General features: G+C 36.9%; 1 protein-coding gene across 16 annotated transcripts in view; it reads right to left on the reverse strand.

Annotated features, from left to right (window-relative positions):
- Positions 1–17,876, reverse strand: part of ZNF518A (zinc finger protein 518A) — a 56,882-nt gene extending 39,006 nt beyond the window's left edge. For 2 of the 16 annotated variants that reach the window (XR_011494736.1, XR_011494735.1), the window contains exons 1-4: positions 17,537–17,868; positions 17,260–17,385; positions 14,718–14,800; positions 1,470–1,622 (exon numbers count right to left, since the gene is read on the reverse strand). Coding sequence is in view for 4 of the 16 variants with exons in the window: in XM_070486297.1 (XP_070342398.1) it covers positions 1,470–1,622; positions 17,260–17,385; positions 17,537–17,744 (487 nt within the window). In the remaining 12 variants the exon portion in view is untranslated. The other 14 variants (XM_070486235.1, XM_070486297.1, XM_070486286.1 and 11 more) reach the window with 14 other exon arrangements.
- Between the last annotated feature and the right edge of the window lie 5,233 nt (positions 17,877–23,109).

Consider the following 23,109-nt stretch of genomic DNA (forward strand, 5'->3'; position numbering starts at 1 on the left):
GTCATTCTGGATTATCCAGACCCAAGCTTTTCTATTACTACATATAATTAAGAGAAGACTGTGTCATAGGTTTCATTACAAAAGGTAAACTGCTTCTTACAGTAATGTTACATGAGTCCTAAAAAATATACATAATGCTAAAAAATTAAGATTTTGATATTTCTAAATATCATTTCCATTTCAAAATATCTACACAATTGAAAACTTTTCTTACAAGAAAACATATATCCCAAAGTCTGAGAGCCAGTATAAAAATATGATTTTAAATAATCAACTAACATTTACTAATAAATACCTACTATGAATTTGAGGCATTTTGACGGGCACTAGGGAGAGATTCAAAAACATGGTCCTTACCCTACTGCAGCTTACAATCTAAAGGAGGCGGCAGGACATATACATTAATACATTGCTTATTCAGAGCTGACCATCCAGCAACCTTGCCCTTCTAGTACATAAGGAATAGAAAATAATTAAGTAGGATGCATGGCAGCCAAAACAGATGCCACAAAGTTCAGCCATTAAAGTGCATGTCCTTTCCTCACAGGCAAAACAATGATGATACAAGGGACCACCTTATTAAGAAATCCACTTAGCTTTTACTTAAGTTTGATACCTGCTAAATAATTAATGCTGAATGTCAATTTTTTTATATTCAATGCATGGCATATACAATACAGCATCAGGGGAGTTTGTGTATTTCAGGTGGGTTTGTTATTTGCCCACAAATTTTAAGTTTGGAGAATCTATTTTGTCTTCAACTATGTTCAACCTGTAGTCTGTGGAAGCAATCAAAGATGAAACCTGGTAGCAAATGACACTAGGGTTGCCACCTATGAGAAAAAAATGTATTGCATGGTGTGAACATCTCAGATACAATTTAAAAAGGAAAGAGAGATTTTATTATAATTTTAATCTTACAGCCTATGAGCTAATGCTCTTTTCACTATAGTCTAATCTCTAGCCCACCAACAAGGATTATAGATTTTAAATTTCTTTCTTAAACTACTGCTTTCTATATCTGTATTATTACCTCATAAGACTTGATGAACATCTCATCAAGTATTATTGCACATAATTGATGAAATAATACTATCTGTATAAAGTATGACTGACCCTTTAAAGTAACCTAGACAGTTTCTTGCATCAAGGTGGCAACTTAAGCCATTTGATTTCCTCCCTCTCCCAACTGTCCTCTGAAACAACAAACCAAAAAAATATAATAAAGAAAATCCTACAAAATGGCTAGAAACCAGAAAAACATTCCATACACATACTGTAAGGTGTCTGGTAGGAAAGGGTCCAGAGAGAGAAGAGTGAAAAAGATGCCGACCGACTGCCAACACCGCTTTTGAAGAGGAGGCCCACTAGGGGACACTCACTCAACCAACATTTAAGGAGTACCTATCCTACGCCCTAGGTAAGGAAGTGAGCAACATAACTCCACCCACTCCCTCCCCTAAACATACCTTGGGGGAGAAAGTGAAGACTTGAGACGAGGATTGTGTGGCGCCCTTTGGGGTGACAGAAGGCTCCGGCTGAGGTATGGTGAGGACGAGAACGAATCCCGAGCTTTGAGCCAGGTCCAGAGGCCAGGCAGAGTTGGGGGTTGCTAGCACCAGCTGTCAGGAGAGATGTAAAGAAATTATTTCTGAACAAAGCTACATCTTCCTATATCCATGGCTATCTTCTTCTGCTTAAGAATTCTGTCCTTTCACCATATTAAGTAAATTATCATCCTGAGCTACCAGAAAAAATTACATTAACTTTCCCCTCCTCTAACTAAAAAAACTGAGAAAATCTTGGTTTATTCTCTAAGAATTCATCTCAACTACCAATGCCGTCAAAAAAGATAAGTGGGCAGAAACATCACTGGATGCAATAGCTCAAAAAAGGGAAAATAATCTGAACACTCAGAGAAACCTCTCCCCTGTTCTCCCATCCAGCAGTGAAAAACAGTAACTACAATGAAAGTTAGTGCAGAAAAAGGAGAAAGCTTAAAAAGAAAAAGAAAAGTAACAACTGGTAATCTCTGAAATAATACACTGAAAAAAACAAGAACATACTGCTATGAAAGAGAGAACAAAGTAGATGGGAGAGAAACGATTTTGAAAACAAGAGAAAAAGACTACACTGAGGGCTTTTTTTTTAAGATTCAAATTTTCAAAATCAAAGGCTCCCCAAACGCCTGGCAAGATTACTAGTGGGAGGAGAAAAAACTCAATATCTACAACTTATCTAAGTAAAATGTTTTAGTTTACAAGATAAAAATGAAATGCCACACACACAAAAAAGGGAAGAAGAGTACCTAAAAAGGTATTCAATTTTTCACCAGCAATGCCGACTTTAATCAGACATCATTATTAACCAGACATTTTACTCACAACTCTACATGCTAGAAGACAATGGAATAACAGATACAGAGTTCTGACGGAAAAGAACCTAAGAATTCTATAGCCAGGAAAACTCTCATATACCAGGGAAAAACAGAATTTTAGATATGCAAAGATTCAGAAAACATACTACATATGTACTCTTTCTGGAAAGAAGTTTAAAGTAAATACTTCAGTAAAACCAATTTCAAGCAGAAAAAACTCATAAAAGGAAATAACAGGATCTAGAAGAAATATCTGTCAACAATAAAATCTATAAAATAGAAATAAATGTAAACCTTTTGTTAATAGAGCTAAGAAAGCAGAAAGGACTGGAGAAGGGGAACATTTGCAACATGACAAATATATGAGAAGCCCTTAAAGAAAAATCAACAGTGGGCAACAGGAGAGGTGATAATAGCAACAACATTCTAGATGCTGGAAAGCAGATAAATTAGTAGTAAATGACCCTGCAGCCTCAAGAAAACAATCGCAGGCAGACGTGGAGAAAGCTAAGGACTAACCCATTTTACACTCTGAATCTTCAAAGGGTTTAGGAACTGGCAGCACCAAGTAACTCTGAAATGGGAAGAAGGGAAGAAGAAGCTAAAACAGAAATTTGGAGAAAGCTGCTTGAGTTTTGGTTAGATGCTAAGATTGCCTTCCACTCCATCATGGTAGGTAACTGCTGTTCCCTGATCACAGCAGAAGTCTCGAGGTTTATGCTCTGCAGAAAGTAAACAGAATCTCTGAAACAGGGGATACCAGACACAACTGAGAGAGCGGGTACCACAGCAAAAGCAAGAGGATTGAATGACCATATTCATATGAGATACAAACCCTAGCCCGTGCCCCTATTTTCCCCTTCTAGCTTAGCTCCTAGGTTAAAACAGTACTACTAAAAATATGGTCTGCTCATGGTCCATGAACCATTTGTCACCAGTCCGTGATAAGATATATACAGAAACTGGGAGTAAGCATTTAGAAATGATTACAGCAATTTTACAGAATTACATTTATGTCTGTTAAACCTAACAATAAAAATTTGGACTTGTGTTTTATATGCCTTCATTTTTAAAATTTCATTTTATAATAATAGAGGCACTATGATATACTAATGATGGAAATATAAGCTGGCACAACCATTATAAAGAACAGTTTGAAAAAAATATATATTTATTATAAATATGATAGTAATTTATATTATTATATTATTTATAACATAAATATACATATATATACATACACATGTGCCTGGGGAGAAAATACGTAACTTTTGATTCACTTCTAGAATTATATTTTAAAGGTAATAATCAGAGATGTTCACTGTCGTATTGTTTACAAAATCACAATTAAAAATAACTAATTGTCCACCAATAAACAAATTATAGTATTTTTAACTTAATGGAATATTATTCAATTTTAAAAATAATATTGTAAACAGACATTTATTAATAGGAAGACACCTAAGATTTATTAAGTGAAAGAAACAGAAAATAAGCAGTAGACATATTAGGATTTAATTTGTTCAACTATCAATAGATGGCTAGAGAATGGATGGATGGATAAACAAACACACACATGGACCTATACAAACTCACAGTAACAAGTCAAGACTATGCACATAAAAACGTTTATACTGATTACTGGTTATCATCAGGTCAGAGTTCCTTAAAATGTTGTCCTTGGATCACTATGGCCTCCATACTGGAATACTTCCTTATCACACCACAAGCAAATAGCTTACCTTTGGACCTAATGAGAATGACAATCTCTTTGCTTCTAGACCATACTCTTACGAAACTTTATCAAAAAGTAGTATGGGGGCCAGCCTGTGGCACAGCAGTTAAGCTCACAAACTCTGCTTCAGCAGCCCGGGGTTCACTGGTTTGGATCCCAGGAGTGGACCTACACACCACTTATCAAGCCATGCTGGGCAGGCGTCCCACATACAAAATAGGGGAAGATGGGCACAGATGTTTGCTCAGGGCCAACCTTTCTCAGCATAAAGAGGATTAGCAGCGGATGTTAGCTCAGGGCTAATCTTCCTCAAAAAAAGAAACAATAGTAGGAAGTCATGAAAATCATGAAATTCTCAAACAAAGCAAGTGACTTCTGTGGTAAACCAATGGAGTTTCTCCTGAACAAACTTAAAATAGTAAACTTAATGCCAGTACAAAATTGATGAATGTTGACACTACAAGTGGGGAAGAAACCAAAACAAAATAGGTGTCATTCACCGTTGCACTCCTCATATCAACACACAGGTACCCAATCACACCACTGCAGAAAAGACCGTAACAAGAGTCACAAATTAATGGCAAATATAACACTCAGAGGATGAAGAATTACACTATTAGATGTCACTCATGCTTTATAAAGTCATGCTATAGGAGAAGTGGTTTTTCGTTTACTTAACAATCCATCTGTGAGCCAAGAGGTTACCTAAAAAGTAAGTAAAGGGAGTTGGTGCCACCAGAAAGCAGTTACAAATTGTGTGTTTTATATAGAAAATAAATGCTATACAACTAACAATATGCTTCATGATCTTGGTATATTGTTAAAAAGAAATAGTAAAAATTATAGCATCAATCTAAATTTCACTATTATTTTCTATATACTATATAAAGAAATGAATAGCAAGTATAATATTGAAATATTTTCGCATTAGTTAAGTATATTATTCTTTAATAAAGTGCTAATTTTAATCTGACAATTTTATTTAGAATTTTCTTTTTCAATGCTATCTTTAACAGTTTTGGTACTGGTACCACAGAGACTTTGCAAAATGAATCAAAGTACTTTCCACCATTTCATCTGCTCCAGAAGGGTTCACTAAACATGAGAATTACCTGCTCCTTAAAACTACACAGACTGCACCAACAGCACCATACAGGCCTGCTACTGCTTTAGATTTTAGGCCTTACAACCCCTGCAAGTTCTTCTATGGTTTCTGGGCTGTCAGGTTTTCTACTGCTTGAGTCACTTCTGGCAATTTATATTTTCCTTGAAAATAACCAATTTCCTCCATTTTCTAAGTATATCCCATAAATCTCACTTTTAACACTCTATCCTACAGAAATAAAACCACAACATATAGATATATATATCAGTATCACTCAAATATCCACGAATAGGAAAACAATTAAGTAAATTATGGAACATCCACTTGAAAACATTATAAAGAAAGAGGTATACGTATTGAATTGATTTAGAAAGATATCATGAATTTTTTTTTAGTTTTTAAAAAAGGAAGTTGTAGATGAAGCCATGCAGTACATTTTTAAATTATGAGGAAAGATCCTCATTTTTATATCAGGAGGAAAGATCCTAAGAGTATATGTTCATAAAAACATTGACAAATCTATAGAAAGATACCCTCCAAACTACTCACAACAGGTTAATTTTTGAAAGGAATGACAGCAAAAAACAACAAACAAACCAAAACTACAAAAGGGAGACCAGCATCAGCTCTCCTAGGTACCCTGATTGAAACCAAGGGGGCAATGTCACTGCCACAAGTCTTTACCGAGGCCTGCCTAAATGTTCCTGCCCTTGAATTCTAAGAAATCCTGTATCCTTAAAATAATTCCCTCTTTGCACCTTACACTAACTTAAACTAACTTAAGCTAGTTCTATTATTTGTAACCAAAGGCTCTTATTTAAGACATTAAGTTGACAGACCAATGTTGACTGTGTTTACTTCACAGAAAGGTAGATGATCCTTTAAAGAGTAGTGGGACTTAAACGTGCAAGAAAGGTGCAAACGCCTAGACCAGAAAAACAGAATGAAAAAATGTCAGAAGAAAAGCATTTCTCTCCCACGGCACTGCAGGATCTAGACCAAGGAGAGAACATATAATGGGGAGGTTAAGTGAGAACAGACAATAGAGGACAGATTTGAACTTGAAATGAAAGGTAACCAGGAACCATAGATAGTTCACGAGCAGAGAGACGTTATAAAAGCAGTATTTTAGAAATACTATTAGAATGGTACTAGAAACAAGATATATTGGAGAAAGAGAGCAAAAATAGAAGTGAGAAAATTAGAGGATTAAGTGACAATCCAAATAAAAAGTGAGAGGGGCAGGCACCATGGCATGGTGGTTAGGTTTGGTGCACTCCGCTTCAGTGGCCTGGGTTTGTGGATTTACACCACTCATCAGGCAGGCTGTGATGGCGGCAACCCACATACAATATAGGAGACTGGCACAGATGTTAGCTGAGAGCAAATCTCCCTTAGCAAAAAAAAAAAAAAAAGTGAGGAACCAGAGAATAGGTAGTGTCAGCACAGGTTAGGAATTGTGCAGTAGGTACCACAGAAATTTTAAAAAGACAATTCCTAAAGTAAAATGGCAAGGATAAGGAAGACTTGCACACAGTGAATCAAAAAGTACCATTCCTAGAGTTTTGTTTGCTTCTACAATTAAAAAGCAAAGACATTTTACAGTCTTTAGCTTCAGTGAAATGGTATAAAAAGGAGGAATCTATGTGCTACTCACTACATTCTAGCTGCTTAAACATTAAACAAAGAACTAAAAGACTCTGATTTTAGCTTAGGCCTATTTGTGATGTAGCACATAACTCTGTAACTTATCACATTATGCTGATAGGAAAACTAGCATAATTAGTCATTATTATTTATAACTATTACATTCTTTGAGTTATCAAATCTTTTCTGCAGAAATAATTGAATGCAAAATAATCATATGAATATATAAGTGGAAAGAGAACAAAAGCAGCATGCAGCAGGGAAGAGCTTACTGAAAATACAAGGTTCTGCCTAAACGGAATCCAGAACACAAAAAAACCCTAAACCTCTTATTTTCAAAGCAGAACCTATTTTAGTGCCCTCAAAATAACTATTGTATTACTTTGTCATGACTTGAAACAAATGTTTTGGGCTTACTTTTTTTGTAGCTGTTTTAAGTTTTTAAAAAGTTTACCTGAGAGGCCAATGCCTATCATAATTTAAACAAGGCAAAGAATACATTTCGTAGAATTTATATGTATAATACAAGCCAGCACCCTTTAAATCATTGTGGCCTAATGAGCAACTTAACACAGAAAAGAGAACTGAAGAGTTAAGTATGCAAACGCAATTAAGTACAGATCTAGAAACGTTCAAAATGTTAGTGTACATATGAGCCACATACCATTCAGGTAAGGCTGGTGACACTGGTATACAATTATGAAGGAGTTTAAAATAAAGAAGCAGTTTCTGGTTCAGATGAATCTTATTTCTTATTATTCTCAAACTATGACTACTCACTATATCTACACATATATAATGCCTAATATGTAAGATGCTCTCCACTCCCCACCACAGACACTTTTATTTACCCTTGTTCATACTGTTTCCTTTCACCAGGCTTGTCATCACCTTCTCTCCATCTTAATTCAACGCTGCTCAAATTTCCTTTCTAATTTACCTACTACAGGGACACTGAAACCTTCTGCAATACACAGTAATCTCTCCCTTCCCTGAATATCCATTTAAAACACAGCCATTGCTCACCACTTTATTACAAACTGTTTTATATTTACATCATTTCCTTTTTTAAAATTTTACCTCCCAAGATAATTTATAAGCTTCTTAAAGACAAGTTCTATTTCATATTTCTAATTTACCCCTCACAACAACCAAGAAGACTGGGTAGACAGGGACATAACACATTCTTAACTCATTTATTTTTTTTATTTTCAACTCAAATATCTGACCTCCCATGATTTCAGATTAAATCACTTTATAACAAATGCTACAGATCACGTCAACTTTTTGCTGCAATGGAATATGATTTAAAACACACAGACATGCAGAGTCAGAAATCACATTTTTAATATATAGGAATCAGGAGAAAAATCAGAAGTAATCTGTCCAAAGTGAAATAAAGACCAGTGAATTTCGTGCGGGAAGGAGAAAGATTGTTTTCACCTCTCACTCTTTTCTTCTTCTGTGTGTCACTTTGCTGAGACAGTGAGTTAGGAGAAGGGGCAGATTTTACTTAAGATGTTGGAACACACTGGGGGCAGGGGAGAATCAAAGATTTATTGCTACTTGATTGGGAGAACATGTATCAACATGTAACCCATTTCCCCTCAGCTTCCAAAAATAATAAAAATTGTTCAATTTTTCTCTGGCTCTATAAAGTACCTGTCTATGGATAGAAAACAAATTTCACTCCCCGGGCTTCCCCATCTTAGTATATATATGGCACCACACTCCATCCAGTTACTAAACCCAGAAATTAACGAATCACTCTTGATTTCCTTTTCTCTTACTCCCCACATTAATCCATAAGCAACTCCTATCAATTCTGTCTCCAAAATACATCTTGAATTCTTCTCTCCATCTCCACCATCATCTTAGTCCACTGTCATCTCCAATGTGCATTAAAATAATAGTCTTCCTAACTGAATTCACGCTTCCCTCTTCCCCACCACCCTCCTCTGAATCCATTCTCCACACAGGAGCAAAAGTGATCTTCTTAATATAAAATAGATCACAGTGTTCCCTGTTTAAAACTCCTTAGTGGCTTCCCAAGGCACTTGAAATAAAATTTAATCTCTCTGCCAAGGCCTGCAAGGAAGAGTGACGTCTGGTCCTGGACCTCTCTCTCCAACTTCATCTCACACCTCTCTCCCCATCTGTAAACACACTCCAGCAAGCTAACAGAGATAGTCTCTCGGCTCCTCAAATACTCCTTTCCTATCTTTTCTATCTCAGGCCTTTGCACCTGCTGTTCTCTGCTTGAAATGTTCTTTCTCCCGTTCTTCAAATGGTTAGATCCTTCTCATCTTTTAGGTCTCAGCTCAAATGTCACCACCTCAGAAAGGCCTTTCCCAACCGACAAACCATTCCCTCCTCAAACAGAAAAAAATGTTTTCTATTTTAGCCCCTTGTATTTCTTTTCTCTAACACTTTTTTCTCTGGCAAATTTTATTTGCCAATTTATATCTGTCTCTATCACCGGAATAAAAGCTGCATAAGCATAAGGACCACATCTGTCACCTTCTTTGCTGTATCACCAGCATCTGGGATAGTGCTGGGCTCGTAGCTAGCACCAAATCTGTGCCAGTCTTTGGTCTAAGCACTAGGAATATGCAGTGAACAAAAGAGACGAAAATCCCTCCCTTCATGGAGCTACCACTCTACTGGTTATTTAAATAAACAAAGGAAGTAAATTCTATAATATACTCAAAGGTGACAAGCGCTGTGGAGAAAAATTAAGTAGGGAAGGAGAGACAGAACCAGAGAGTTGCAATTTTAATATGAACTCAGGCAGACCTCACTTAAAAGAGTCTTATTTGAGCCAAGATCTTAAGGAGTTGAGGGAGGCAGCATTCCAAGAAAAGATATAGTTAAGTGCTAACACCCTGAGTGTGGAGTGCACCTAAAATATTTGTGGAACAGCAAGAAGGTAAGTATGACTGGAACAGAAGACACCTGAGGGAAAGCAATAGGAAATGAGGTCAAAGAAGTAACAGGACTGAAACAAGGCCTGATGGACACTCTAAGGACTGTGGTTTCACTATGAACGAGACGGGAAGCTACTGGCGCATTCTGGGTAGAGAAGCAACATGAACTGAATTATTTTTTAAAGAGATCCTTTTGGCTGCTATGTTAAGAACAGAGTATTTGGGAGCAAGGTAAGACTGGAAGCAAGGAGAGGAGGTTACACGACAATTATCCAGGTAAGAGATGATGGCAGCCTGGTGGAGACAATGAGGTATGGTCAAAGTCTGGACATACTGTGAAGATAGAGCCTATGGGATTTGCTGACAGACTAAATTTGGTCTATGAGAGTAAGAGACAATGTCAAGGATAACTCTCAAAGTTACGACCTCAGAAACTGGAAGAAACGAGTTGCCATTTACTATTAAGATAGAAAAGACTATATAGGAGTAGTAAATTTGAGAAGAACATCAAGAGTTCAGTTTTAGCCACGCAGAATTTGATATACCTAGTTAACATCCAAGCGGAAATGTGGAATGTATAGCTGAATATAGAATTCACAGGTCTAGGTGTAAGATAAAATTTTGGGAGTCACTGTTTGTATATATATATGTGTGTATGTATATAGAACTGAATGAAATCACCAAGGAGTAAGTAAACAAAGAGACAAGTGCAAGGCCTGAGCCTCAAGATACTACATTTAGAGGTAAAAGATGGGAAAGAATCAGCTTACGAGACTGAAAAGAATGACCAGTGAGACTGAAGGTAAATCAGGAGAGGAGTATCATGAAAGCAAGTGAAGAAAGCGTTTCCAGGATCAAGCATTGATCAACTCTGTCAAGTAAGGTGAGAACTGAGAACTGACCACTGGACAATGTCAAGACCGCCAGTGACACTGATTAGAACAGTTTCAGTGAAGTTACAGAGGAGAAAGGCTGACTAGCATGGATTTAAGAGAAAATGGGAAGAGAAGTAGTAGAGATGTAGTACAGACAACTCTTTCAAGGAGTTTTATTATAAAGGACCAAGAGACAGAAGAGTTGAAGTGGAGTTGCTTTTTGTTTTATTTTTTAAAGGTGGCAGAAATTACAGTATGATTGTATGCTTACAAAAATGATCCAGTAAAAAAAAGAAAAATTGATGATAGAAGACAGAAGGGGGAAAAAAAGGCAGCAGCAATGTCCTTCAGTAGATGAGAAGGGATGGGATCTAGCGAACAAGTGGAAGAGTTGAACTTAGAAAAGAACAAAGATAATTCATCTACAGTTATTAGAGAGGAGAATGAAGACCTTAGCAGGCAGGCAGATATGATCATGAGAGGTTGTGGAATGAAATGCCTCATAAGTCTATGACAGGCATTGGCAAACTACAGCCAACAGCCAGTGGACCAAATCTGGCCTGCTGCCTATTTTTTGTAAATTAAGTTTCATTGGAACATAGCCACATTCATTCATTTACATATTATCTAGGGCTGCTTTCATGTTAAAACAACAGCTGATAGGTGCAGCAGAAACCACATGGCCCACAAAGCCTATATATACTATCTGGCCATTTACACCAAAGTTTGCCAAGCTTGGTATATTGGAATACTCCAACTATTAACTCTCTGAGTTGAGGATCAGATAACTGGTTATGAAGAAAGAAGGTAAGCAAAGACCTAGGACACAACTACTATTTTATGAAAGAATAACACAACATTAACCTATACATCATTCCTAGTATCTGGAGCTCAAAATGAATATTCTGAGCAATCAAACATTACTTTCATTCCTTATCTCTTTTAAAATGTTTTTATAAATACTGCTATATTAGTTTTTAGCTGGCTGTTATCTCCAGGGAAGAGGTATGGTTTTGCCACTGTTACTAAGGGATCTCTCAAAAAGGGGGAGGTAGGAAGAAATAAACTAATTATATATATATAACATAGAACAGCATTGCAGGTTAATTACTATTTTTCTAAAATTTCTAAGGAAGATGGATATAGCAACGAGATCTTTTCCACAACAAATAAATTTATACAACTTAATTACACTTAATTTGGATCTCAGCATCACAAAAATGGCATCACACTGAAATATAAACATTTCAAGTCAAAGAAACCTCCATCCTAGAAGAAAGAAGCAAAATTTCTGCTTGGTTTTCCAAATGTCTCATACATGGATTTAGTTAAAATAGCCACCTTATTTCCCACTAGTTCTTATTCCCCCAAAATACAAATTGTTAGTCAAATCAATCTCCCCGTCATTTTAGATTAGCCTTTAATCATTTTCAACTCCATCCATTCTTTAATTATTCTCTGTGCCTATCAAATCTGATTCATAAGTCAAAACCCATTTGAAGTTGTATCTCCATGAAGAAACCTTCCAGGACAGAACCAGCCCTTACTAATTTCCATCCTATCAGAACCCAGACTTGAAATCTATACAATTGTGCAGTCATTATCTGTTTTATCTATTTGTGTTGTCTTTCATGTACATTAAACTGGATTCCTTAACTCAACTATAAGTACTATGAAGGTAAACAGTTCCTCTTATTCTTACATACTACTAAAATGCTAAGCTTAGTACTGATTATTCTCAACACATGCTTGTTGATCTGTGTAACCTAAATATATAAAAACATGCTATAGTACAGAAAGTCCACCATCCACGCAGCCTGGAATGTGTACTCCTTGACTCACCAGGCAGCTGCACATACTTGTACATCCTAGACACTCAATAAATATGTGTAGGTTTAATGAAGGAAGAACTAAATGCATGCATGAATGGTGAATAAATAAAGGGCATCTTTTATAAGGTGGAGGAAAATGGCAAATTGCAGACAGATGTGAACGATCAACTTGAAGTTAGAGATCTTAAATTCATAAGGCCATATATTCACCAGCACATTTTCTGCTGCAATCTAATTCAAACTAATTTATATACAGAATTTTGGGCCAACGGACTGGGAAGGACATAAGGGTAGCTGACAGAATCGAAAGAAAACCATAGATACCTCATACCATGGTCCGTGGGACTGAAACTGACACTCCGTATTCATCCATTTCCCATCTCTATGTGGCTTCACTTTCTCTTACTTTAGATGGGATTCTCACACATCCAAGAAAATAGGTCACTAGCATCCTCCCAGATTAACAACTTTTGATAAAAGAGAGTATCTTCCTCCTAGCATGCATACATCAATTTCAAAGGATTTTGATTGGCTCTGCTTGAGTAACAGGCAATCATTGTTGTAATAGGGATGACTAGACTTGAGTTATAAGACTATAAGACTGACTGATAGCCCACCAACCACTCATAACAGGGAAGGGATGTTCCCCAAACAAAGAGATACTGAGTTAGCAAACACTACACACTCGTACACACCCTATACCAGCCACAACCTCCAACAACCCAATTTTAATTAGGAATTGGTGATGATTTTACTACATTTTGAAATTATTTACTTTCTATAAAGCCAATATTTGCTTTCAGCGATTACCACTTCTTGGAATGAGACCCATGTGAAACCCACTTAATTTTCCTAAGCTTCAAGCCGTGCATCTTCATTCTAATATTCTGACACTTGTTTCACGCAGTCATACCAATCACGATTTTAAAATTTTAGTTGGACTTTGCTCACAACTTTTCAAGATGGAATAATCCACATGATTCTGGTCAGTCATCAAATAGCAGCCTCTTGTTTACTTCATTATATTTGAAGCTTTCATTCTTCATCACATTACTTTTTCTGAGTAGTTTAGATCAAACATAGTAAAGAAAACTCTTAGCACTCACCATTTCTTTTCTCTATTTGGGAACAACATGGTACCCGTGTGAATCTCATACGGTAAGAAGTCAAACAAATGTTATACAGGAAGAAATTACGCAGGTAAATGAACATAAATGATAACCTGATATTTCAACTCAGCTTTGTTGCTCTCTACTCATTGTAGCTGTTAGACATTAACTTCTAATAAAATTAAAAATTCATTCCCTTGTGAAAAACGGCCCTGGAAAAAAGCCATCTGCTGGTAAAGTTCACAGAAGAACATGGTTATGTTTATGGTTATGAATTATGTTTATGATTACCAAAGTAATAATTAAAGTTGGTATTGTTTACTACAGCTATTTCAGTACTTACATACATAACCTTATTCCTAATTTAAGGTTATACTTATGGGTATACTTATTACCTTTGGTGAGGGGAGTTATATGATACTCTGGTATCCCAGGACCTATCCAACACAAACAGCAAGAGACACTTGTGTTTCAAGACACTTGTGTTTCATATTTCTCCAGAAGTGCACAATATTTTCCACTGAATTTGCAAACCTTGCCTTACAATACCATGATTTGTTGGCAGATTTTTTTCCGTCTTTTTTCCACACCAGGATATTCAGATGATTGTCTCCAGAAAACCAGTCATAACTTTACAGTGATTCCCAAGTCCCTTTTCTGATTCACAATATAGATGCCATTAATCATAATATAAATACATATTAGACAATTTTTGTTTAGGTGCATTACTTTGCACTTACTAGAGCAAAACACAAACACTCTTCTGACCATTTGTACAGCTTCAAAACATCTTCCTACCATACTTATTTCTATCATTCATTACTCAGAAGCCCTTAATGCCATCCTTATATTTAGAAAGATGATACAGTTAAAATCATCTTTAGATCTCTAATGAAATGTTAAATTAAAATTATGAAACCAAAAACTACTTTTTTTGCTTACATGAAGAATGAACCCATGTGTAAGTATTTTATTTTATTTAGGCGAAAAATAAAAGTATAACTTATGAAAACTCACATACACATAACTATTTTATTTTGTCCAATACTAAAATGTATTAACTTACTACTTAATAGACTATGTACTGCAGTACTTTAATCTTTACCATACCTCTTTCTTCAAGGAACAAAAGGCACACAATTTAATGCTTGGACAAAGCCACAATCAGGAACAGTGATCAAAAGAGATGATATCTGGAAATGAAGACCAAGATTTTAAAACTTTGACTGCAAAAACCATTAGTAAAATGTTTTTACACTCTTGATTCAATTACGCTTCATATTCAACTTATGCGTATAAATTTAGAAGGAAAAAACCTCTCTGCACTTAGGCAAATAACCTATCCCTGATACCCAGTGATAACATCATAAATTTACAAAAGTCACAAAACTTAAAGCTTAGAAGGGCAATCTAATCCAACATCTTCATTTATGACAACACAGGGAAATTAAGTCTTGCCCAAAGTCACAAAGCTACAACTAGAATCTGGATCTGATTCCAACCCAGACATCCTACCAGCACAATGCTAACTCTTAATACTTACTTCTGACATCTAACAGCCCAAGAAAATTGCTCGCCATGTGAAGCCAATATCCTACATAGAACTGAAATAGTCACAGCCTAAACACCTGGGATCAAATACTTAACAAAAATTTCAACTCTTTTCTTCTGTTTATAGTGCTTTGCCCAAAAACCTTTAGTAGAGTACCTGAAGGAAGCCAGGCAAGATTCAAGTCTTCAGTCATTAAAAAAAAAAAAAGTTGTACTACGTGGTCTAAAGCACACAATGCTTCAATAAGAACAATTACAAACAGAAAAGTAAAAATAAAAGTACATTAAAAGGGCATGTTTAAAGTCTATTTTAAAGTCAACCTACAAATTTATGCTAAAACATATTCCCTCTGGAATGTTTCAAGATATAAAATCTTTTGGGATCACAGTATACTATTACCAGAGAAGACAGGATAGGACTTGAAGTGTGACAATGATAAAAATCTCTAGAATTTAAAAGGTCATATGTTATCAATGTGCACAGTAGGTATCCGTTGTGGTTGCTGTCCTTTTATCCTTCCACAAAAGCAGATACAAAACGTTCTGAATTGATATTTATACTTAATTTCACCACAACGAGGAAAAATTTGGATGTGCAAAATAGGTTGTTAGACACCTATATTCTATCCTTCCCTCCCCTTTTGGTAACAATTTTCCAGATCTGGGGCTCATCTTATTTAGGAGAATTCTCACAACAATCAATATGGTCTACTATGCTTACCATTCTCATGAAATGCTAACACTCTGAAAATGTTAATACAATGTAATGTCTTTTTATGAATTTCAAAAAAAACAGTTTTGCTGAAAGATAATGAATCCATTTCTATTGCTTTGCAGTTAAACTCTGAAAAACATTAGGGTATTTCACCGAAACAATTTAAATGGTTTCTATCTGTTCAACCTGATAGTAACTTCAGAATACACTCAAACCAGATCCCTTGCTGCATAAACAAACAATTCAATAACATCTATAAACTAGGCCTAACACTCAGACGCCCAAGTTAATGAAATTCCTACCCTGATGTACAGTTTTGTGTCTTCACGTTCATCATTGTGACAACAGTACAAAGTTCAACATTCTCATGAATTTCTTAAACATTGACTTATTTCATTTTTCTAGGGTCTTTTAGACTTTTCATATCCAAACATACCCAACTAATGTTTTCGCTAAAATAGCTCACAAACGCTAAACGCCCCCAAATTTAAACCTAAAAAGAAAACTGAACCTTAACGCTCCCACATCTGTTTCGTTGGTCTACTTCAAGAGTTATAACACTTTACCTCACATACATTCACCCTGCACGTTTTCAGTTACCATAGCCATTTAGGAAGAGACTGTCTACTTGACAATGAGGACACCAAGTTAAGAACAGACTCAAAATGGACTCTACAAGTGAGAAAGCCAGTTACAAAGAAAGCCATCTGCCACTGGGTGTGGTTGGGGTCTGCAAGGAGGAGCGCCTTTGGCCAACTCTGGAGGGGGCGCGCGCCAGGGAGCTGAGCAAATCTGCAAAAGAAGACCTCCAATGATCATAGACTGCACCCACAACGGGGACGCCGTCGAGGCGGGCTGCCGTGGGGCTGCGAACCTACAGCTTGAGGGATGCGGTCTGAGGGGTGCCCATGCGTCTCCACCAGCCCCGGAAAGCGCCGAGTGGGTGCTTCGAGCGCCGCGCGCCCCGCTCGGTCCCAAACACCGCGCCCGATCCGCCCCTTCCTCCGGGGTTCGGCTGCCCCTCGGGCGCGCGGAGGCACACTGTCACGGCGCTCCCGCTCCACCTCCTAGATTGTGGGAGAGTGGAGAGTTCGAAAAGCCCGGACGTAAAGCATGTCCGGGCTAAGCGGCGCCAGGTTAGCTCTAGCAGCCTGCAAGAGCAACGAGTAAAAGAACCGACTTCTCCAGAAAAACTTTGCGGCAAGTTAGGCGGAAGCGGTGAATGGCCGGGACTATTTAACAGGCGTTTCCTATGACAAGAGGCGGATCCCTGAGCTGGGTCGGGGGACCCTGACGCCCCCACAAACTCGCCCTTTGCTCCCTAGTCGGCCGTCTAGAAGTCCCGGCATCCTAACAGGTCTGGACGGCCCCGCTCACAGGGAATACCTGTCGTGGTCCCCATTGCCTGCGAGTCCCTGATGGCGGCCATTACGCTTCCATCCGGGTATTGCCGAAAAGCCGATCGCAGCGCTACTGGGAGCGCTCGCTGCGGCGGAGGGATCCGCGCTGCACCTGAGGAAAGCGGAAGAGGACGGAGGCCGGCAGGGTCCGCGCGTCAGACGGCGAGACTAGGCCATTGAGCTGGGCTCGCCGCTGACCTCTCAAATTAGTGCATTTACCCGCTGCCCGCCACGCCAGTGAGTCACTGTTCCCCTTTGCTCACCAGCAGCTGGAGAGGTCCTACTGCCAATGGAATGGTAGACAAACCTCCACTCTGTGCTCTTCAGACTAGACACCAGAAGCAGGAACTGTGCTCTTGGCAAACCCTTGCTGACTGGGAATGGTCTCAACCCTGAGATTTTAATCATTTCCGGCTTTGTAAAGAGCGTCTCCCCACCCCTTGCTTTTGACACGCAGGGTTTAGCAGCCATTGCCCCCTACGTCAAGAAAGGAAGCAGCCATAAGCAGCTCTGGAAGACCTTGAACTGCAAACATGTGCATGATTGATAATTGACCTGCAGACTATCGTTTCCAGCAAAAGAGGTTCTCATCCCCACAAAGGAGTCCTTCCTGCACATCACACAAGCTGGACAAAGAGATCAATTAATATTGTATTGTGATCAAGGCCAGTATGGCTCCTCTTCTCTCCTATAGCGCATTTGTGAAATCCAAACCTGTTAATTGATCTCACTTTTTACGTAAATTACCTTCACCACCCCCCCCCCACGCCCCAAAAAAAGTTATAGGGGAAACTGTGTAAAAAAAAAAAACCACACTGGGGCGGAGGGATACATCAAAATATTAAAAGTGGTACAACGATCGTATTTTTGTCTTCCATTTTATACTTTCCATATTTTCTTAGCAAGTATATATGGCGTTCGTGATTGGAAAAAAATTTTTAAAGGTTTATCATAAACATTTTTCATTGCCTTAGAATATGCTTTTGAAAATGACATCTTGTGGCCATACACGAGATTTTCTGCATCCTTTAATAAAAAGCGTGCTGAGGATCCTTGCTTTGTGTTTACTGATCTACAGGATTCCTCCTGGAAAAGGCAAATGAGTGATAATCTACGTTAGATTTGCTTATATATCTTGTACTCGTATGCCTATATAAAATACACAAGGAGAAATCTAACGTAAATACCAAAAGGAATGCCATTGTGGAAAGAGGAACGTGTTTACAAAATGGATTTTATTTTGCATTAAACATCATCCACCTCTCTCCGGTCTTCACTTCCACACAAGTTAGAAACACACACATCACAGAGGAAAGAAAGGAAAGGATTGCTTTTTTTAATAGCAAAAAAAAGAAAATGACCGTTGAGAAGGTGGACAGAGTTGTTTGTTTTGTGTTGTGATGTACTTTCTGTTTTTTGTTTTTCAGAGTAAGAAATTGCACCCCTCTGGTCTGCAGTATTTACATTGTAACTTCATTCTTACTTATACATTCACCTACAGCACTTTGCAAACTTGCCTTTATGTTATGAAAGAATTGGAGTGTGTGTGTTTTTAAGTGAAGTATTGTTCAGCCCAAACCTTATCTCTTCCCCCCTTTCTTTCTCCATCTGTATCACACAACCTCCACCCACTCTCTTGCCCTCTTTTTAGATTTTGAACATTGAAGTTACTACAGAAAAAGGGAGTGAAACAGAAAGGAAGGAAAGATGTTTAAAAGAGAAAGTAAGAAAGAAGACAAAGAAGAGAAAGTTGAATCATAGCTTAAGAAAGGATTCTGAAATGTTTTGTACTTGAGAAGGATAATGGGGATAGAGCATCTAAATTAATGATTTAAATAGTGGATTCCTTCAAAAACCTGACTCTACTATTTACTAGCTGGGGCATTTAACCTCTGAGCTTCACAGAATTATGCAGTACATAACTAACAATGGATAGGTGGAAAAGTTACCAATTCCACTGCACCCACAATCCAAATGGTAGATAGTCACAAAGCTGCCATCTTGATTACAAACACTTTCTGATTTTTAATACACAATTCATGGACCTCGTGTCACAAAGCAGATCACTTCAAGTCAGTGAAATTTTCTCCTATAAATAGTATATAAGTGGGAATTACATTTCACTCTAGGCATTCACACCTCTGAATCATAGATAACACTATACCATAATAAAGTTACAAGCTTATATATGCATTTACAAAAATGTAAGTGTGTTTTAGCCATAGATAGTTTGGTAGATTATAGCATTATATAAATGATAACTGTCACATTCATAATTAAAGAATTAAATGTTAATTTGAAGAACAAGAGTGTCTTAAAAATGGCTCTCTCCTTTTTGCTGATCTCTCAAGTCCAGACTACCTACCTTCAAAAATATAATCAACTGCTACCAGAGTTAGAAAAATAGAGATACCAAGAGCCTGGGTGATCTAGCTTAAAGTGATCACACTCCTTGGTCGAGAATATAATAGGTTGATTACTCTCTCCAATCTATCAAACAAGTGTTAGTTGAACATGAGTATCAAGTATTATGCTTCCCAATATCCTCTGCAATGTTTATTATTTAATATTATTCAGCATTTTCTCGGAACACTTATTATGTGTCAGAAACTGTGCTAGTAATAGAAAGACATGATCCTTGAAGGAGTCACAAGTTCAACGGGAGATTCTTGAATATCTAAAAGATTTCCTCATTCAACAGTGTAATTTCAAAGGTGGGATTTCAGACACTACAACAGATGATGAGAAATATTTTTTTAGGGAGGCATCCCTACCAGTTTGCTCTCAACTCACACTTCCTAGACAACCAAGACTTTGGATACACTGCTATTTTTATTGTTTTTATTAAATATATAGTCCCTCTTTCTTAGTTCTTTCAGTGGCTACTATATTTTCAACTGTGAAGCATGTTAAACTATATAAACAATACTAGCCTTACCTAAATATTTAGGGTACCTCTCCCTGTCACCAATCACATCAAATTCTTTCTGAGAATCTCTGTATTTCAGGGTAAGAGAACAGATGGCACAGATAATTCAAGTCCTTAGAAAAATAAAAAGAGGAAATTGAATGCTTATTAATTATACTTCTTTTAAGAACAAACCTAGTACACATATATGTTATATACACTGCTTTGTACTCTTTTTTATGTACAGTACATTTCATTATTTAAAGTTTTAAAAGAATAAAAAGTATGGGATTTTTCTTTCCTTTTTCCTTCTTTTTGGTTAGTGGAGATCAAATACTTCCTAAATTAATTTGATTTTTTGTGGGAAGATTTTTTAAAAGGGTAAATCTAATTTTTGTGAGACCAGTGACATTGGACCATATTAATATAAAAAAATTACACTTACCTTGTAAGAGTAGACTGTTATGGTCCATTACTCTAAAAATTTTCAAGTTACATCCACCTGCAAATTTTTCTAACTCCTCCCTTCAGAAAAAAAAACCCAAACCCAGATTGTTTTCTTCTTTTAAATAAGCATATGCCTTAATACTGCTATATGTAATGCCTCAGAAGTACTGAAGTTGTGTTAATGTTGATGCTCACATTTTGTTTTGTTACTGTTGTTTGTTGGAAATTGGGAGCTAGGAGAAGATAGGTCCTTGCAGTATATACTGGAATGCCTAATGGAATAAATGAGAAACAATTATTAAATGTAAAATAACCAATAATGTATTACATTTAGTTTTATTTGATTGTTCTTGTTGATATTAGGAAAGTTTGAGGCTGTAAGACAAACCTGGAGAGCTAGGATAGAATAGGATTTAAGAGTAAAATATAGCAATAGGAAGAGCGTAATTTGTTCAAAAGGAGAGAATTAAATACAAGGAAGGAGGAAAAGCTCTATTCTAAAACTTTATATATATATGGCTGAATTGGAGGCTGAAAACAGAGGAAAGCAAGTGGATGAATATAAAGGTACACAAAAGCACAGCTAGAATGCCTCAGACAGATGGAGGAGATAGATGATACCATCACAATATAAATTACAAGAGTGCCCCAGTGTTCAATAAACATTTTGAAATGCCTACTAAATGCCAGGGGATACAAAGACCTGCCCTTGCCCTCAGACACAAGGTATATCAATGTTGACTAGAGGGACCATACAACTCAATTTGCCCAGGAAAGCTCTGATTTTTCCCTACTTTCCCTAGCTCTCACTCTTTCAGTCAAAAGTGTCCCACTTTGGATGATAATTGCCCAGCATTACTTATTGAAAAGACAGTCCTTCCATTACTGTTCTACAGAACCATCCTTTTCATAAATCAAGTGTCCACAAGAATGTGATCTATTTCCAGACTCTATCTTCTGGCCACTTGCTCTATTTCTTTATACTTGCATCAATAGAACACTGCCTTAATGATTGTAACTTTATATGTCTTGATAGATGATGAGAAATTCTTCCCACCTTTTCCTTTTTATTCTGTCCGATTGTTGTGGATACTTTTGGCCATCTGTGAACTTAAATCTGCCATCTTACTGTTTTTTGTTTGTCCTACCTTTTCTGGGGTTCTTTTGCTCCCTTTTTTTTCTTCTTTTGGATTGATTGGGTGTTTTATTATTCCTTTCTGTCTTTTATCAACTTGGTAGTTATTTATTCTTTACTCCTCTGAAAATGTTTTACCTATAGCCTATTTATTCACCCTTGACTTATTAATGTCTAATATATATTTGCACTTAATCAGTCTGATATATATTTGTACTTAATCCTTTTCCTGGACAATGAGAAAAGAACACTTTGTCTCATTTTAACCCCTCTCTCCTGACTTCTGTGCTACTGTTGTTCGTGTATTTCAATTCTCCACATATTTTAAACCCCAAAAGATATTGTTATTGTTGTTTTATACAGACATAATTAATTCATATTTATTTGCTTTCATAATGTCCTGCAACTCCATGCTTCCATAGGGGATCCTTTTTCTTCTGCCTAAAAGAAATACCCTTTATTATGTCCTTTAGTGTGAGTTTGCTGGTGATAAAATTTTTTCAGTTTTTATTTGACTGAAAATGTATTTATTTCACCTTCAATGCAGGAAACTTTGTTTAGTAAGGAATTCTAGATTGGCAGTTATTTTCTGACACTATGTTGAAGATATCTTTATGTTGTCTCTGGCTTCCATTGTTTCTATTGAGAAGTCACAGCTATCTATACAATTTATGTTCCATTGAAGATAATATGTCTTTTTAAAATTTTTGTAAGGAGATCATCTTGCTTTTAAAATTTTCCCTTTGTTTTGGACTTCAGCAGTTTGGTTCTTATTGACTTTGTATGATTTTCTTGTATTTATTCTGCTAGTGCTTTTTATGGAAAAATCCCTCAGTTTTGAAAATTTTTCATGTATTAGCTATTTATAGATACATTAAAAAATTACCCAAAGCTTAGCAGATAAAACCAATAAATACTTATTATCTCCTACAATTTGTGTGAGTAAGGGGTCCAGGAGCAGCTCACCTAGGTGTTTCTGGTAGCAGTCAAGATGCTTGCCAGTACTACAGTCATTTGAAGGCTTGACTAAAGTTAAAGATCTATTTCCAGGGTATCTTACTCATGTACTTAGTGAGTAAATAGGACTGATTGTTATCAGGTCGTCTCAATGCTATGTCACATGGACCTGTCCATAGGACTGGTTGAGTGCCCTCCTGGCATGGCAGCTGGCTTCCATCAAAGCAACTGATCCTAAAGGACATAAGATGGAAGCCCCATTCTCTTTTATGACATAGTCTCAGAAGTCACACTCCCTCATTTCTGCAATATCTTATTGGTTACAGAGGCCAACTGTGTTCAGTGTGGAACGGGACTACACAAATGTGTTAATACCAAGAGACAAGAAT

Source organism: Equus asinus, chromosome 2, assembly GCF_041296235.1.
Source record: "Equus asinus isolate D_3611 breed Donkey chromosome 2, EquAss-T2T_v2, whole genome shotgun sequence".
Lineage (NCBI taxonomy): Eukaryota > Metazoa > Chordata > Mammalia > Perissodactyla > Equidae > Equus > Equus asinus.